General features: G+C 40.2%; 1 protein-coding gene and 1 long non-coding RNA gene across 3 annotated transcripts in view; one reads left to right on the top strand and one right to left on the bottom strand.

Moving 5' to 3' along the window:
• The window catches only part of LOC6629537 (uncharacterized), a 33,938-nt gene that overhangs the window by 3,603 nt on the left and 12,352 nt on the right, over window positions 1–17,983 (bottom strand). For both annotated transcript variants that reach the window (XM_070207768.1, XM_002053629.4), the window contains exons 2-6: window positions 3,614–4,225; window positions 1,160–1,276; window positions 666–1,101; window positions 347–595; window positions 26–285 (exon numbers count right to left, since the gene is read on the bottom strand). In XM_070207768.1, coding sequence (XP_070063869.1) covers window positions 26–285; window positions 347–595; window positions 666–1,101; window positions 1,160–1,276; window positions 3,614–4,212 — 1,661 coding nt within the window. In that variant the 5' untranslated portion in view covers window positions 4,213–4,225. The remainder of the gene's footprint in view (window positions 1–25; window positions 286–346; window positions 596–665; window positions 1,102–1,159; window positions 1,277–3,613; window positions 4,226–17,983) is intronic.
• LOC138911006 (uncharacterized) lies at window positions 5,309–6,526 on the top strand. Its single transcript, XR_011416283.1, has 2 exons — window positions 5,309–5,704; window positions 5,780–6,526. It is a non-coding gene; the product is annotated as an uncharacterized lncRNA (long non-coding RNA).

The raw sequence follows: 17,983 nt of genomic DNA, 5'->3' as shown, positions 1-17,983 counted from the left end.
GATTAAAAGGGAACTGGGTACTTACTCAACCAGTTTGACGGTTAACTTGGCGGGCGCAAAGTTATTGGCCAGCGCATGCTGATGCATGTGTAGGGCGGCCAGACGTAGTGCCAGCTCCGGCTGAAGCTCTGGTGCAAAGCGCTCCTGGTTGACATCGTTGCAGCACTGCATGTACAGATAGTCCAGCGCCTGTAGATCTCTCTGTGCCAGCTCTGCGGCCGAAATGGGCACAAAAGTTATGCGAAACAGGCAGCGTAGCTTGTGAGCGCCCGGCCGGGCAGCAATCTGCAAAAGCAACAAAGAGCATTAGCACGCGGCACATAAAAAGTGGGCTGATTGGACTTACGCGTGCCAGCGACTCCTGCGGATCGAGTAGTGTGAGCTTGTTGCGCTTTAGACTCTTGACATGCTCCAGCACCAGGCTGAAGAGTTCGCCGCAGCACAGGCAGAGCTTGTCCAGCAGCGAGCTGACCACGTCCTGCACAGTTGTGGTGGCATCATACTTGAATGACTTGGTCTGGCCGTTCTCCAGAAACACCTTGAGCACATTCGCCATGGGCGGCACACAAATGTCGCCCAGCGAGAAAGCTGACGGCTGTCGTGAGTGGAAGGCGGGAGAAGCAATTAAAAATAAATCGTGTCAGCCTACCGACTGCTACACCTACCGGAAACAGTGGCGCTCCATTGACGCACACGCTCTCCGCGAAACGCACACGACTGGGACGCGTGCGCAGCTTGGCCCGCTTGCCGGCTGATAGCAGCGTGGACTTGCGACCGGGCAGCACACAGTGGGCCATGGGCTGGCAGACGAGCAGTGAGACCTGAGTCTCACAGGCGCGCACCAATTGTATGACATGGTCGCGTGGGGCATCCTTGACATCCTCACCATTGACCGCCAGTATCTGATCGCCTGGCTGCAGCTTGCCAATGCTGGGTCCGCCCTCGGTAACAAAGCGGACAATCACCGGCCGCTCACTGCCAGCAACAAAGCCAAAGCCAAGGCTGGCGCTACGCTGCAGCTGCACAAGGCGCGGCTCCGGCGGATGCTCATCCCAACGTATGCACTCGGGCGCCTCGTAAGTGGTCGTCTTGTTCAGATGACTATTGGATGGATATTGGATATTAAACTGGATAGCTCGATTAAAGTAGGTCTACTCACTTGATATAGTAGGAACGCCCCTTGGAATCTATGGCTCGCTCCCAACCATAGGAGAGCTCCTCATGCTTGCTCCAATCCTCGCAGGCGGGCAGCCAACCAGATGATTGCGTCAAATGGCTGTAAGCGAATTAAGAATATAAAGATTTGATTTATATTTTAAGCAGAACTTTGTACAACGAATACAAACCGAAAACCGAACTAAACCATATTAATTTCTTGGTAAGGTATATAAAACTTTAAGGGAAGACTCAACCACAAAGCTTTAATAAGTAGCTTGGGGCCCAATCATGACAGTTATCTAAGCACAATTTGTAGTTATTCGAAAATTAAAAAATAATTACAGTCGAACGGGCAGTTATAAGTTAAAAAAAAATAAATAAGGGCCAGCACTCTGTACAAACCGCAAAACCGAACTATTAACTAGTTTTTTGGTTTTGCAGCTCAGGCTTAATGCAGACTTCAAGTGCGTTTAATATCGTGTGCGACTATCCGATTGTGCTTACTATTGACCTTGAACTTGTAGCCAATCCCTCAAGCTCTGCACCTCATCGGGATGTGGAGCATTTTATGTTCAGTCTGCGAAAATGCATTTCAATTGAGATTAATCAACCCTAATTGGGTTATGTGCTTGGTTATGCAACAAAGTGCAACCATATTGGGGCCAAACCAGGACAGTACAAGCCCAGACCCAATCCATGACCCAACCAAAGCCAAGTCAAACCACCTTGGTGGCTTCCGTTGCTGTCTTTCTTCATTACCTAGCTGCACACAATTGCGATAATTAGTTTTGCACTTTGCTCGAAAGCTGGGAGCTGAAAGCTGAGAGCATGTGGTGCGCTTGGGTAACCCAGTGCCAGTGGAACCGTAGCCAAGCCCAACCAATGCTCATCCATTCAGGCCAGGCAGACAGCTGTCCCCCAATTGCCCATATTGCCCGCATATTTCTCGCCCTCACGCTCACCCTGCCACGCCCCGAGCTCTTATGGCATTTTGTACGCTTTCAGTTTGATGTGCAACAAAGTGTAAAATTATTTAATAGAATTTCGTGCATAATCAATTTATGTGCAGCAGCCAGGCATTCATAGAGGCAGTCAGTCAGTCCGAAAGTCCGACCGTCCGCTCCGACCCGGCCCGACCCTTTTGAAAAGGATACACTCGACTGAAACAAAGGCCATGGTGTTTAACTTAATAATGCTCTGTATTGTTCACGAGTGCACATTTGAAGGTTGCCATATAACAGTCTCTATGTGTAAATAATATTATAGCACATATAATAAATGATATTGTTGCAGTTAAATTTCAATTTTCTTTTGACCTTCAACTGAGTTATTTTTAAACATAATTAAGGTTTATTAATTACAATAATATTTTACTCTGAATATTAGGCACGGGAACTAAGGAAATATAGCTTTTTTTTAATATTCTAGACCTATGTCCATTAAATATTTAAAATAACTCAGTGCAAAGTCAATGTCTTAAATAACTATTATGACGTCTTTAGGATCTCAATTTTAACATTCAAGTCTCGAAATCTTAAAAATAAAATAGGCAAGTGGAACAGATTGGCTATAGATGTATTTTTTAAATTTACTCTTCGTAGAATCCTTCCCAAGTATTAATTTGGTTTAAGTTATTATTTACTTCATATAAGTTTTTTTATACAACTTTTGTTTACTTTGTAGGATAAGTTTACTTTAGTGCGGTAAACAATTTGCATTTAATTTATGATGCCCACGAGTCGAGTATAAAAAGGCCAAAGGCCTACGCTAATTAAGTTAAAAAACCAATGAAAACATAATTAACCTACATACACATTACGTATACGTATACATGCATAAATATCCTCGGGCAGTTTGCACTTAAACAATAATCTATACAACAAAAATTCTTTTTAAGGTATTACATATTTTTTTAAGTTAATTACAAACAAATATTTTGCGTTTTCACAAAAAAAAAAAAAACAACAAAAATCAGTCAATAGGTCAGCCAAAAGCACGAGCAAAAAAACAAGTAACAGATTCTAGTCGGGAGCTCCCGACTAGGGGATACCCTGAACCCTCTTCTTCCAACATCAAGTGCATATGTATATATTCTATTTTAAAAGCTATATGTCAAGTTTGGGGACTCTAGCTCTTATTATTTACCAAAATTGCCCAAAAAAAACAGGATATCGATATCGATATCGATTTTTTTCGATTGCTTGGAAACGGGGTAAGTTATCGATTATCGGAAACAAACTCGATCTGCGCAGACACTAGGAGCACCATTTAAAATCTATAGCTCTTATATGTTCTGAGATCCTTGACAGACGGACAGGGCTAGATCGACTCGGATATTGATGCTGTTCAAGAATATATATACTTTATGGGGTCGGAGATGCTTCCTTCTGCCTGTTACATACATTTGCATTTAGCACAAATACAATATATATATAACACATATTACTTTACTTACTTGCAGTAATAGAGCCTGCCATCCTTGCCCACATGGACTGTCCAGCCAGCCTTGAGTTTCTCCTGCACAGCGTTCAAGTTTCGATCAATTTCGCCCCAATTTCCGATGGGCACGCTGCTCGCATGACTCGTTCCCAGAATTGGGGCATAAAGGCTGCCAACCCCAAATCCTGAGTTGACAGCACAGTTCGCAGTTGCAGTTGTGGTTGTTGTTGCTGTTGTTGTTGTTGCTGCTGCTGCTGCTGCTGCTGCTGCTGATGTTGTTGTTGTTGTTCCGGTTGCCGTTGTCGTCGTTGTTGTTGTTGCTGCTGTCGGTGACGACGTTGACGTTGTTGTTGTCGCCTGTGTTCCGGTACCCGACAGACTTCCGGCCGTTTCTTGTGCTACTGTGACAGTGAAGGCGGCCGAAGAGTTGGAGCGGTGCGTTGCGTAGGCGTTGGCGTTGGCGCCGCCATTTAGCATCGGCAACGTCGTCAGCTGGGGCGATGATGTTCTTGTCAGTAGCAGAGGTTTGGCCCCGCCCACACTGGCCGTTGTTGTGTTGACATTTTGCAATGGATACACATCACTGTTCGAACGCCCCGAAGGCAGTAACATCATTGAAACACATTCGCTACAGAAAGAGAGAGAGAGACACAGAAAGGAAGTTGAGTTGAGTCGTCGTCAGTCCATATTCACATGTTGTACTCTCTTGTAAAAGCTGGCCACAAATCACATTCCACGACGTCGACCCACTTTTGCCAAACAGGCTCGTCTGGATGTGCCGTGCCAGGCCAAGCCAGGTCTGGCCGTGCCTGGATGGCCCCTAAGTCAACATATCAGCTGCATCTGCATTGGCATTGCCTTTAGCTTCAATGTTGCTGCTGCATTTGCAGTGGCAAAACAGGTCTCGGCGCCACTCAAATCCCAGACTGAGATCACAAGCTGCCACATGGTGGGCTAGGTTCAGGTTCAGCAAAGCTGCTCGGGCCAAGTTGAACGGCTTGTTTGTAATGTTATGACACAATTTCGGATTTTGCCAGAGATGATTGCACAAGTCTGAGCAGGATGGAGGCGAAACAAGTTCAACAAAAATCAATGAAATTAATCTGAGTAAGTAGCATAGCAGATCAAACTGGCTGCTATGTTAACAGTTAGTTTAAAATAAACTAGTTTACAAGTTAAACGCAATTCAATTTATTTATGAATTGACGCAGTAGATCAAGGACAACAAGCTGGAGACCATTTACAAGAAGCGTATTTTGATTCTCCCTGCTTATATTGTGAACGTACTACAACAAACCTATGCAAATAATTACTGATTGAGATCTTCAGTGTGCGAAAGTTAAAGTTACAGCATTTTAGCTTTCTACTTATGAAAGCTGATTCAGTGCTGTAAATTATAAAAGAGTTTCAGGGTTGAAAAACGTTTTTAGCTGTCTAAGCAAATGCATTTGGTCATTGTGTATACCTTAAAATCAAAGCTAATTGAGTGCTGCCAAATTTTAAAGATTTGCAAAACGAGCTTCAGCATTCCGGAATGTTTTTCGTTTCGGTTTGATAGTCAGTTCGGTAATCAGCTATAAACTTAAATATGATTGAGTACTGCGAATATTTACTTTAAAAGTAAAGCTGATTGCATGCTGTCAATTTAAAAAGATATGCATAAATAGCTTCAGAGCTCACAAGCATTTTGAATTCTTTAACCAAAAACAGTTAAATGACAAGAGTTAAGCTCGACTAAAACAGCTTTTTTGCTGTCAGCTGTGCAGAATATACAGTGTTGCAAAACGCTTTTGGGTAATTGACCGTAAACTCATGAGAGAATTAGTTGTGGAATTATTATATGTTGGTAAGCTAGCCAGGCTAAATTGGTAGTAAGTAGTTAGTTTTGCCAAACAGACTTGTTATTTGGCTCGAATTCTATCTGTAAAAATTATACACAACAACTTTCGGTACTGCAAAGCGGCTTAAGGCCACTTATCAAAATACAAAGCCTCGAGCATCATTTGGTTAATCAGCTTTGCTAACTTGCCTTTGTTTAGACACCTAACTAACAAGGATTTAATTCGCTTTATGCCTTGTGTTCACAACTGAAAGTAAATCCCGAAAGGTAACTAAGCACATAGCAGAGAATTACTGGTTGGTGTTCTAATCCAACAAAATCTGGGCGCTTCTTGATTTAAAGCCATAATCTCTTGTTGGACTAACACAATTTGGAGCTATTTACGTTGGCTGGAATATTCGTAATTTCAAATGGATTTCGCATTTTGCTGATATTTTCCAATCCCGACCAGCCAGCAATCGGTCCAGAAAACTACTGAGTGCATTCTTGTAACGAGTTTTGCGTTTGTGGTAAATGGCCAGATTTGTAAATGGCAACGCCCGATAGTGCGGATGGATGTGGATTGTGGATGAGTCCAAACAAAGAGGCAAAGAGTGACGGCACCGAGTCCAAACAACAGCAACAAGAACAAAATGAATGTGTCTGTTTTGCCTGTTTGTCTGTTTGCCTGTTTGCTTGCGCAATTTCCTTCTAGCTGGCAGAATCGCAGTCGGATCTGGAGCTGAAGCTGCAGTTGGAGTGGCAAAGATGTAGCATCAATAAACGAGATACGACAGCGTGAGCCAAGCACAGCGCAAACAGGGGGATATCCATTAGGCAGCGGAAAGGAGCAGCGGCTGGAGAGGATGACGATGATGGCGATGATGGCGATGACAAGGCAGGAGGCGCCGCTAAGTAACGGCTTGGTAAACAACGGCAACGGGCAACTGGCAACGACATGGTCAAGTTCCCTCATCTGCTACGTCTATTCTTTTTTATTTATTTTTTCTTCATTTGCGGTGTAAAAGTTTAATAAACAACTTTACACACATGCACTTGCGACACACAAACACACACACACACACACACGCAGAACTGGAGCATTTGAAATATGTTTTGAATTACATTTTTGCTCTGTGCTTTTGAATCGTCTTTGCTTGGAGTGGGACAAGACGAGTGCGAAAATGTTGATGAAGCTCTTCTTTAGGGTATGCTGCTCGAGCATATTTGAAATGTTTGTAAAATAATTTGGCTGGAGTTTACATTTCATTGGAATGGGATTCAGGAATTTGAAAAATGTTTGTTTAAAGTTTATTGAATTACTCCATTGAAAAAGTTATGAAAAAGAACTAAATACTTCTGTTAAACAAATTAATAAAAAATATAAGATTAGGAGTTTGCATTTGACTTTTTTACAACGAATTTTTAACATCACATAATGAAAGCTCAGAGATAATATTTGTATATAAATAAAAAGCTTTTTATTTTATTTTATTTAGCTAAATGATAGGTACAATTTCATTTAATCAAATTTTCTGAATATTTTCAAACCAAAAAAAGTTAACATTCTGGAATTTAGTTCCTGTTTTCTTAAGGTTTTAGGTTTTTAGTTAGCCAAATTTTGGATTATCGGATCGGAAATTATGCTCCACTACGAAATTGCCTTCTTCTTAAATGAAAAAACTTAATAATGACTCATTCGGATATATGTAACAGTTGGAAGTGAACAAAAAGTAGAATGTGTACCAACATTTTTGCATTAGGCTATAGTGCTAGACCTCAGTGTAAGCGATACGAGAGCAAGATACATTTTGTCACGGAGCTCAGACCGAAATGCTAGAGTAAGACAAGGGGCAGGGAAAACACTTCCAGCGAATGATTTGTGTCAACAGCAGCGGCAGCTGAAAAATGTGAGACTTCGTCGACAGATGGTTAGATGGTTAGAGTGTGTGCGAGAGAGAGAGATAGAGAGAGAGAGAGAGAAGTGCGCTTCAGAGATCATCAGTAGCTGGCCAAGAATCAAGCAGCGTCACACAAGACCCGGCTATGGACTGGCCCAGTGGCATGGACAATTGTAAAATGGCGTTGCGGAAATTGTGCGAGCAATGAAAAGAAATGAAAAGATGTCGTCGACACCTCATGATGAGGCGATAAAAAAAAAAATGCGCAAGAGTGCCAACGAAAACTAAAATAAAGCCTCAAGCGCCGGCCGGCAAATGCTGTATTGAAAAGCACAAATTGTCCCAGTTTCAGCAACAGACAAAAGCCAACCTGTGAGTGGTCTGAGCCCCGCCTTCCTCCTTTCTCGTTCCTCGTTCGGCCTCCTCATGGCATTATCAAGCAGACAACTGATGGCAGCAAAAGAAATTAAACACAATTTGTGTCTCTGTCGCCTTTTTTTCTTAATTATTATTATTTGTACTTATTATTAAATACAGGCAGCAGTTTACCAAGCTGCCATTTTCCATTACAGTACGCGAGTATTACTATGGATATGGGGGCATTATGGAAACTCGAGCTCAGCTCTGCTCGTTACTTTTGCTTTTAGCAATTTCATATCGTTCGCATTGTTAATTGAAAAGAAATTACAATGCCAGCAATCGCAAAATAATAAAAACAAAAATATTAAGAAATGAAAGTTATGTATCCACAGTGTAGCACAGTGTGCATACACTAGCTGTAACGATGTACGTATGGTACATAAGGCAGGTAAAAATGTGATTGATATTCCGTTCACAGTATTTATATGCTATGTTAAAACGATATTAAGCTTTTGGTAAAGATTAAATGTAATATTTCTGCTAAAAACGAAAGACACCACGCAATAACAGAAAATATATATTAATATATGTGGCACATTTTTCAAATTGTTAAGTATTTTATACAAGAATTAGCATAACTATGTCGCATGTTAAATCCAATCAATCGGGTTGCAAGCAAGATGTCATCAATCATAACTATATTTAAAATCGATTGAACACTTGAAAAAGTATTGCTCTTTATCATTTATATTTCCTTACATGTTTGCCAATCATTAATTAACGCTTTAGAGTTTTAGCAATAAGCGCAATTTCTTATGAAACTGATTCTCAAAATATTTATACAAATGGCGCATTGCGTAGCTTAAAACATAGCTTTAAAGTTAATCCAACAGAGAATTGAACAATTTATTATAATCAGATATGTGCAGTTCAATTTGTGGCTGCATAAGTCGAGACAGTTCTTTATTGTGGTCAGCAGACTTTGTTATTCAGTCAGTTATTCGCTCGTTAAGGGTATGAAATTGTGCATTCAAGCTGCTCAACGTCTGTTATTTTGTTGTTGTTATGTCATTGTCGTCTGTTGCTCATTTTGATTACAATTTTGCTTAAAGTAAAAGTGGAAAATGTAGCCGTGCGTATTTACTTAGCATTCGGCCAGTCGACACTCGCCCAAAATGAAAGCCAAATATTTCACAGACATTCAAAGTTGTCGTCCAATTGCAGTAGCGGCCATTTATTCAGATTTATAACGATAAATACTCGCACATAGCTAGAGAGCTATTCATTTATTCATTCATATTGCCGCCCCTAACTTCTATATCGCCATCATCGATATATCGTGCGGCTGGTGTGGCTCGTCTTGCGGTTGAACGTGATTTTAAAAATGTCACGAACACGGCGGCAAAACGCCAACCAATAAATATATATATATATCCAAGCACTTGCCGCACAAGAGCGTAGTAGCAGGAATATCCATAATGAAACGCGCTTCGCTCGAAGCGCTGATAACAAACTCATTCATAAAACTTGGCTTTCTCGGTAAAAGTCAAAGCCAGCGGATAAAAAGTTTTGCTGACACCAGCAGCAAAAAATCAACAGCGTGATTAAAATGAGTAGAGAATGCACCCCTATTTAATTATAAAAAGTATCGGAAAAAAATCTGTGAATCTAAATATATTGAAGTTAGCAAGAAACGGGTAGAGTATCTACGAGCACCTCGACTATCTATAAGGTTTGTGCAACATCTCTCAATAGCCAAGCTAAGATCAGAAATATGAAATTATTGAGAAAATGCTTAAATGATGAAATGGTTCGTAGCCTCAGGGAATTAAGAAACAAGAAACAAAATAATGTGAAGAGTAATAGAACTCAACAAAAAAAAAGATAAAACAAAAGAATCAACTTCAAATGAATGCAATTAAAAACGTTATAGTTCAACGGAAGGACTTTGTTCTACAAGGTCAGTTTCCGGAAAGAAACGGCCAATATGTGTTTACAGAAAAACAAAGGGTATTTCATAGAATTTCAAAGGTATTTCATATTTTCCTGTAGTCCTTGCCCTTTGTACAACAAAACAAAATAGATTACTTCGAAAACAATTTAATGTTACAACTTAATGTGGTCAGAGCTCCAGTCCCGCCTATTAGCCGACATATTTGCTACACCAAAAAGCCCTCCACATACTACATAACACAATACCACTTGTTTCGGGTTTCGTTTCATGCATCTAGCTGGATAAAACTTTTAATTGATATACGTGCACAACAGTAGCCACAACAGGGGGAATGACTGTCATCAGAATTCTAGCCAAACTTGACCTATTAAAGACTTTTTAACAAGTTTGTAACAAACCTAATAACACATGCACACAAGACAGACCGCAAAATGCCTCATCAAGCTCTCAATGATTGACTGCCGAAAGTAAGTGAAAGAGTGAGTTACTAAGTGGGTAAGGTAGTGACACACGATGTCATGATGTATTGACTAAGCTTTTTAATAAATGTAACACAACTGTCACATGCAACAGCCCCCAACAGGGTTTTCAGCGATGACGAAGCCGACAGCGCCATCGCCATTGCCACGGCCACCTGACGTGACATGACGTTCCGCGGTGCCCTTAGCTCTCATTCTGGCCGTGAAGGCCACCTGTGCAATGAGGTGCAATTTTCACGTACACAAGTCACAACTCATGACTTTTTGACTACTCTGATTGATTTCAGCGTATTTATCAGCGCGCTACCCCAGACCGAGAAGTGAAAACCATTCCCATTCCGATTTCAATTCCTATTCCCATTTGTGAGCGTCATGTCTCGGGTCTTGGTTTCTTCAAAGCACGTGCACAGCCAATGTGTGGAATCGTTTTTCTGGTGTCACGAAGCCTAAGCGGCTTATTGAGGCGACCTTTCTTTGGCTTAGGCGGTTTCTTTTCTGTGGATGTCTGTGGCTTTGGTGGCAAGTAAAGTGTTAACAAGTATTTCTTGTGGCAACAAGTTGTGGAGCGACTCGTCAATTGGCCCCATTCCAGGCGTCGCTTTTGATGCCTTTAATCAGGATTTAGAAGCGGTTAGTCGGTCAATTTTGATAGAAAATCTAATTTGTATATATAAAACACATATTTGTCTGTTTGTCCTGACAACGCAAATCTAACAGTTTTTCATTCTTGAATCGTAAGTTAAGTTGTGAAAGAGTGAAAGAGAGTTGGCAATCGAATAAACTGTATCTCCGATCCACTTAACACTATCACTCTTTCTCTCTCACTCACTTTATTTCTATTTATTCTAAGCTTTAAACTCTAACCATTTTTCTAATTCTTTCATTGTTGTGCTTACATAAAGTTTGTTTTGCCCCCAACTTATAAATAACAATATATTGTGAACCTGCATTTTCGACAAGTTCATTTATATATCAATAAGAATATATGTGAAAACAATTTAGACCTCCTCACGTCTTATCTGCTGATTAATTTCAATATATTTACAATGTGTTACAACAATTTATAATGCAAATGCCACTGCCTTTGTAGCCTACAATGACAACAGTTTGCTAAAAAGCTAATCGATTGGAAATATTTGCCAAAATATGCAGGTACATTACGAACAACAAGGAATCACTGCAAGCTAAATATACAAACAATATAATTAGGTGCATTTTAGAATGCATTTCTGCCCAAAAACAATACCCAATATGATATCTAGCTTTTCAGCAACAGATCCAATTATGCAAACATATTGAACTTATAAGTAAAAACACAAAGCCTATTGGATAGTAGCAAAGCATCTTAAATGTGAGCATTGAATGTATGCATTGTAAATACAGTATTTCATGTTGTCACAACGTGGCGTATGCGTAACGCATGTTAAATGCTCAACAAAACGTGATAAATCGACCATTTTGTTTGTCAATATATTAATTGTACGCCAAAGGCAAAAGCTTTTTGCAATGCAAAGCAACTCGACATTTGCATTCATTCATTCGCATTTGAATCAAATGTTTACGGAACTGGCCGAAATAAACTACAGTGGTCGGATCTAACTGGGGCTTTAACAACAAGTTAATAACTGTTTGCACAATACGGCACTTGAACGCTATAAACAAATCCCTGAACGCAGTTAACAGTTGGCAATTTGTTTTTAAAGTGCGACATTTAGCTTAAATGGCCCACTAACACTTCAAGCAACAAAATGGCTCTCAAAATGGAAAGTAGAAACAGCTAAGAACAACAAGAATAGCGAACAAAGTACCAGGTAAATGTATGATCCGAATATAAAAGATGTGCTGCAACATTAACAGCTGTTCACTTTACACATGCAACGATGATACTCACGAATTCCTTTTAGACACAATGGAAAAAATATACATTTTTTGTGGCAGGCAATTATTTTTGTCATAAAAGTGTTTGAATATCAATCAATAGATTTATTTGTTATTTGAATATCTAACAGACATGTAGCGGAAATAATGAATTAACAATTAATGTTACTTTGCAGCTGTTAAATTATACAAGCAGAGTTATTTTAATTCCCAGAAAATTTAAAACTTTATTTTAAATGTAAGGAATTTATTATTTGGACCTGGTCCAAAAAGTGTTAATTTTCTCCATAGTTCACCTCGTACACACACTCATACATAAGGACACAAATTTTTACGCGTTGCTGTCGCTAATGTCTATGAATGAACTCCTTGACACAATTAGGAAAGCACACACCCACACCCACACACACACACACAATGAATGAAAGGGAGGCAACTTAAAAGCAACTTGTGAAACATTTCAATGCCAAAGCAGGTGACAACAATATTGTACGCGCCTCCCTGCACACCCACAGACACACTCAGGCATACACACATACAGCCAGCCGACAAAGAGTGACTTGAAGGCAGCTCAAAATAATGGACACAAATTGCAAAGTTGTTTAATGTGCGGACCGGGACCTCACAGCAATTTGTCGTCCTTTATTTTCGGGGATGCCGCTTGCAGAAAGTCGCCTGTGGCGTGCGGCATGCGGCATGCGGCATGTTACTAATGCTGTTGGTGACGGCAGCAATTGGCCGTCTTTGCTGTAAGTTGGCCAAACTGGGGCCAAGTTATTGATTTTGTGAATTTAACGGTTTTATGCTTTATTGGCCAAGTCAATTGTGCGCCACTTGTTTTCTCTTCAGCAACGGTCTCGCCTTTTCACTTAACCAAAATGTCAGTTCGATTTGGCCACACGCAAATCAGCCTTCTACAAAACATGCCCCTATATTTTCCGAATGATAAAATGGGCATATTTAGTTAATATTGAGGTCAAATCAGTTTTAGACGCAAATATAATTGGCAATTTGGGATTAAATTTAAGTACATATGGTGGTCATATTAGGGATTATAATTAAGTAAATATGATGTTCACATTTCAATTCCATTCTATCTATTAGGAAACTTAGTTAACATAGTTTTTATATGTTCACAACAGACTTAATGCTTATAAAATGGTTTGGGGGTCATCAAGCGAAATTTGAATTGTTATTGTAAAATGATATTTTGATTTTCAAATTTAAACTTTAAGGTCTCCTAATTAAGGTTTTTTTTTTGTGGTTCGATATTTTTATAGAGTTTTTAGTACGTTAATTGTTGTATACTATAAATGCTTTGTTAGAAAGTCGAAGAGCTCTTTAAAGTACTCAATATAAAAAAAACCAAATTTACAAAGTATATATAGTTGAGATATACTGTAGAAAATCATTTCTTTTTCTTCTTCTATTAACAGAGTATTAAGAGGTCAGTCAGTCTGCATGCTTTGATTTTTTTGCTAGCTACTGTGTTTTCTGAATTAGCGGCTTATGCTACACTAAAAGCAGAACCCATGACTCAAGGTGTGTTGTTGCTTGTGTCTGTGTGTGTGTGTGTGTGTGCGCTTTAAGCAAGCAAGCAATTTACTGCATACATTGAGGGGCGTTGCCTCAATGCCCGTAAGGGCTAAGCTGGGCGCCGGCGGGCAGTTGGAGGGGCGGTGCCAGTCAGGCGGCACTAACAATAAGCCGCAGCAAGTGGACAGCTTATGGTATCAATGCAGAAGCATTTGACTTTTACCCCTCCTGCCCGCTTATCAGACCAATGTCATTGACGTTGCCAATGCCAATGCCGTCTCCGCCCCACAGACCAAGTCCTGGAAAAGCAGAGCCCTGCGAATACACTGAATACAATTCACAAAGTCAACTTCGTGGCATAACTTTGAACCTATTCAACAGCGCTCGCAGTTTGCGATGCAGGCAAGCTGACAAATATTTTGTAAAAGTTTTTTTTTAAGCGGAGCAAGCAAAGAATACAGTAGTTGAGATGTGCATAAAAAGGAGACGACAACAATCTGTGGGCAAATGGAGTCAAGTGTGCGCTGATGCAGAGCCCTTTAGGTCAATTGCAAATCATATTTTTCTAGGTAAAGTATCAATAAGTAAACAGGATTTCGCTATCGATTTTTCTCGATTAGAATGGCAATAAATACCCTTGTAGAAATATAGCTTACGCTTTTACAGGTATGTGTGCTATATGATATTGTATACTGATGTTGATAAAACAAAAGTTTTTCATGAATTGTATAAAAGCGGATACATGTAAAGTGGTTTAATGCGGCGTTATATTAATTTAAATTATATTCAATAAATAATAACTTGTGCACGCTTAAAGAGAATTATATAATTGCAGGCAGAGGACTAGGAAACAAGCAATCAAAATTAAAAGATCAACCAACAGACCCAGCGTAACCCGTTCACAGATGAAGATTAACATGATTAATCTTCACACATAACATCTAGAATCAACTTCGGATTCCCAATGCACAATCACGTGTGGCTAAACAAATGACAAACAATTGAGTGGAGGTGAGCAATTGCGAAGATAAAGAAAAAGGCTGGGAATGATGAGCAAAGTAGGGGAAGGTGGAAAATGTAATGATTGTTTTGCAAAATAACGAATATATATTGCATTTAATAAATGGTATTTGTATTATATTCTAAATCGTTTTTATCAGGCTTTTGAAAACTTATTAAAGTGAAAAACTGCACAGAAATAAGTAAACTGAATTGCACGAAAAATTTGGCGCAAATATAATAAAAAATATGTCTTACTGTAAATAAATGATAAAAGCCGTAATTGAAATAAATAAAATATATTGATACAAATTCGAACAATATTAATGTAGATTTTCATAAATATTTTTTTTGTACGTCTGTATAAAAGAATTATGCCACATAAATGAAATAAATTGATTTGATAAAACACAAACGCCGAACAATTTTAAGGTAGATTTTCATGACTATTTTCGTCGGTATAAAATAATTTAAATTAGAACAGATATTCCTACCGATTGTCACATTATTATTTGAATCTCCTTCTTAATGGGAACTGGAATGTGAATTGTCAGATGAAATTGCATTCAATTCTAGGCAAGGACGAAAAAAAAAAACTTTTTCAAAGGCACACACACACACACACGCACAATAAAAAGGATTTAAAGTGTGAAAAGTGAGAAACGTGTAGCACTATCTCGTCGTGTAATACACACAAATGCACACACACACACACACACACACACAGAGTTCTCATTTTCATCACGACGAAGTGTGTGAGACACCCTTAGGCAGTCAAGTCTGCCCTATTGACTCATTATCGGAGCACACGTTGTTCAGGTATCGTCAATGCCACACGTTTGCCTGACAAAGCGCTGCCATGGCTATTAATACAAACACGCACACATAGATAATGGTCCTACACACATACACACACACGCACACACCTACACATGCAGCGAGGACTCGCAGAACTTGGCAGCAGTAAACGCCCCCAAGGCGCACATTAATTACAACTTCCGGTTTGCTGGCAGCCGCGTCAGATAACACACACACACACACACACAAGAAAGAAAAAATCAACTGATTGACGGCTAAAACGTATGATTGAACGAATGAATGAATGACTGAATGAATGACGTTCGTTGAGTTTGACTTAAAAGTCACGTTCAGTCAGTCGCAAAAAGAAAAGTGCGCAACTGCCAACTGGAAAAGCAGAGACAAACAGCATACACTCCCCCCCCATCCCATCGCCCAGATTCGATGGAATGGGAAATGGTAGCAGGCGCAATGCAATCAATAAATGGGTGCTGCAGGACCTGTCCGAAGAGGGGCACTGGAGAGACAGTGAGTGTGGGTGTTGTGCACCTATTTGTTGGCTGTTTATGCCACGTATTCGATATGCTGTCTGAAGTAATTCTTTTTTGTTTACACGAAACGATTTGTTAACAAGTGCGAAGAGAAAAAACCATCTAGTTAAATTGGGAAATTAGTGTGATATATATATATGGGTGTGCGCGTGAGTGTGTATATTTCAAAATACCACAAACAATAGCAACAACACTTTGAAGTGGATGGGTGGTTCGTTGCGGAACAGAAGGGATTATTGACTCGAGGCAAGTTTATTTTACGCCAAATGAGCTCGACCACAAAATCGATCGGTTTAAATCAAAATGCTCCAGCGATTCGCAGCCAAGTGGATTTCTGGCCCATGTGCCATATGTGGAGTTGGGTCATTGGTGTCTCTGAGGCAGGTCGCGGGCCGCATGAATGGGAAAGCGCGCACATGGCCAACAGACACGGCAACAGCCAATCGGATTTGACTCTCTGCTGGGCTGGGAAAACTGGGAACCCGTTGACGTTGACGTTCATGTTGATGCTGTTGCTTCGCCTCTGGCTCTGTGTGCGTGCGTGTGTGCGTGTGTGTGTGTGTGTGTGTGTGTGTGTGTGGTGTATTTTTAGACCCTTCGACGTCTCAGCTATAAATATTATTTCTATTTTATTACACATTTTTCAATGTGATTTTCTACAACATTTTTTTACGCACTCGGACAGCAGCCGTCCATAAATTTTGCAGCCAACAGCCGAAATTTATAATTTTTTCAATAAAATCGTATTAATATATATATTTATATAAACTAATAAATGTACCATGTGCATAAAGCAACTTATCTGGCGCACAACACGTGCCGTCATATCTCCCCGCGGAGCTATGACCTATCATACCGCGCGGAGTTATGTCGTTTTGGAACATCATATCTCCCCGCGGAGCTATTATCCATCATACCGCGCGGAGTTATGTCGTTTTGCAACGTCATATCTCCCCGCGGAGCTATTACCCATCATACCGCGCGGAGTTATGTCGTTTTGGAACATCATATCTCCCCGCGGAGCTATTATCCATCATACCGCGCGGAGTTATGTCGTTTTGCAACGTCATATCTCCCCGCGGAGCTATTATCCATCATACCGCGCGGAGTTATGTCGTTTTGGAACGTCATATCTCCCGCGGAGCTATTACCCATCATATCGCCTGGAGTTATGTCGTTTTGGAACGTCATATCTCCCCGCGGAGCTATTATCCATCATACCGCGCGGAGTTATGTCGTTTTGGAACGTCATATCGCCCCGCGTAGCTATTATCCATCATACCGCCAGGAGTTATGTCGTTTTGGAACGTCATATCTCGCCGCGGACCTATTATCCATCATACCGCGCGGAGTTATGTCGTTTTGGAACGTCATATCTCCCCGCGGAGCTATTTCCATCCGAGCGGAGGAGGTTATGTCGTTTTGGAACGTCATATCTCCCGCGGAGCTATTACCCATCATATCGCCTGGAGTTATGTCGTTTTGGAACGTCATATCTCCCCGCGGAGCTATTACCCATCATACCGCGCGGAGTTATGTCGTTTTGGAACGTCATATCTCCCCGCGGAGCTATTTCCATCCGAGCGGAGGGAGTTATGTCATTTTGGAACGTCATATCTCCCCGCGAAGCTATTACCCATCATACCGCGCGGAGTTATGTCGGCCATTTATGACTTAACCCATTGTCTGGACCCGACAGCAAATCGTAGATAAATTCGAAAAAATCGATGCTGGAATAAAAGTCATTATACTCAGCTATAAGAATAACTCGCATTTGAGAACAATCGTCAAAATAACAACGGCCAACAAATTGAAAGATCGTAAAAAAACATAAATTTAGCTGCGACTTTATGATTATGGGCAAGACTACTCGTAAAAGGGGCAGAAAGAGTCCTAAAGTGCTTTTATTATGTTTTTTTTTTTACTCTTCTTTTGTGACAGAAGTTAAGGCAGAAGCTGAAAAGGCTGCGATAAATAAAGAAAATTATAGTTTTTCATAAATAAACGTAATGTTGCAAATCCTTGCATTTATGATAACATAACGCAGCCAAAAAATAGCAAAGAAACATAATCCTTTGACTCCTTTTGTTCAACCTATTCCAATTTTTGCT

Source organism: Drosophila virilis, chromosome 2, assembly GCF_030788295.1.
Source record: "Drosophila virilis strain 15010-1051.87 chromosome 2, Dvir_AGI_RSII-ME, whole genome shotgun sequence".
NCBI classification, from domain to species: domain Eukaryota; kingdom Metazoa; phylum Arthropoda; class Insecta; order Diptera; family Drosophilidae; genus Drosophila; species Drosophila virilis.
Note: the sequence above shows the minus strand (reverse complement) of the source record. Positions and strands in the feature narration are given on the sequence as shown.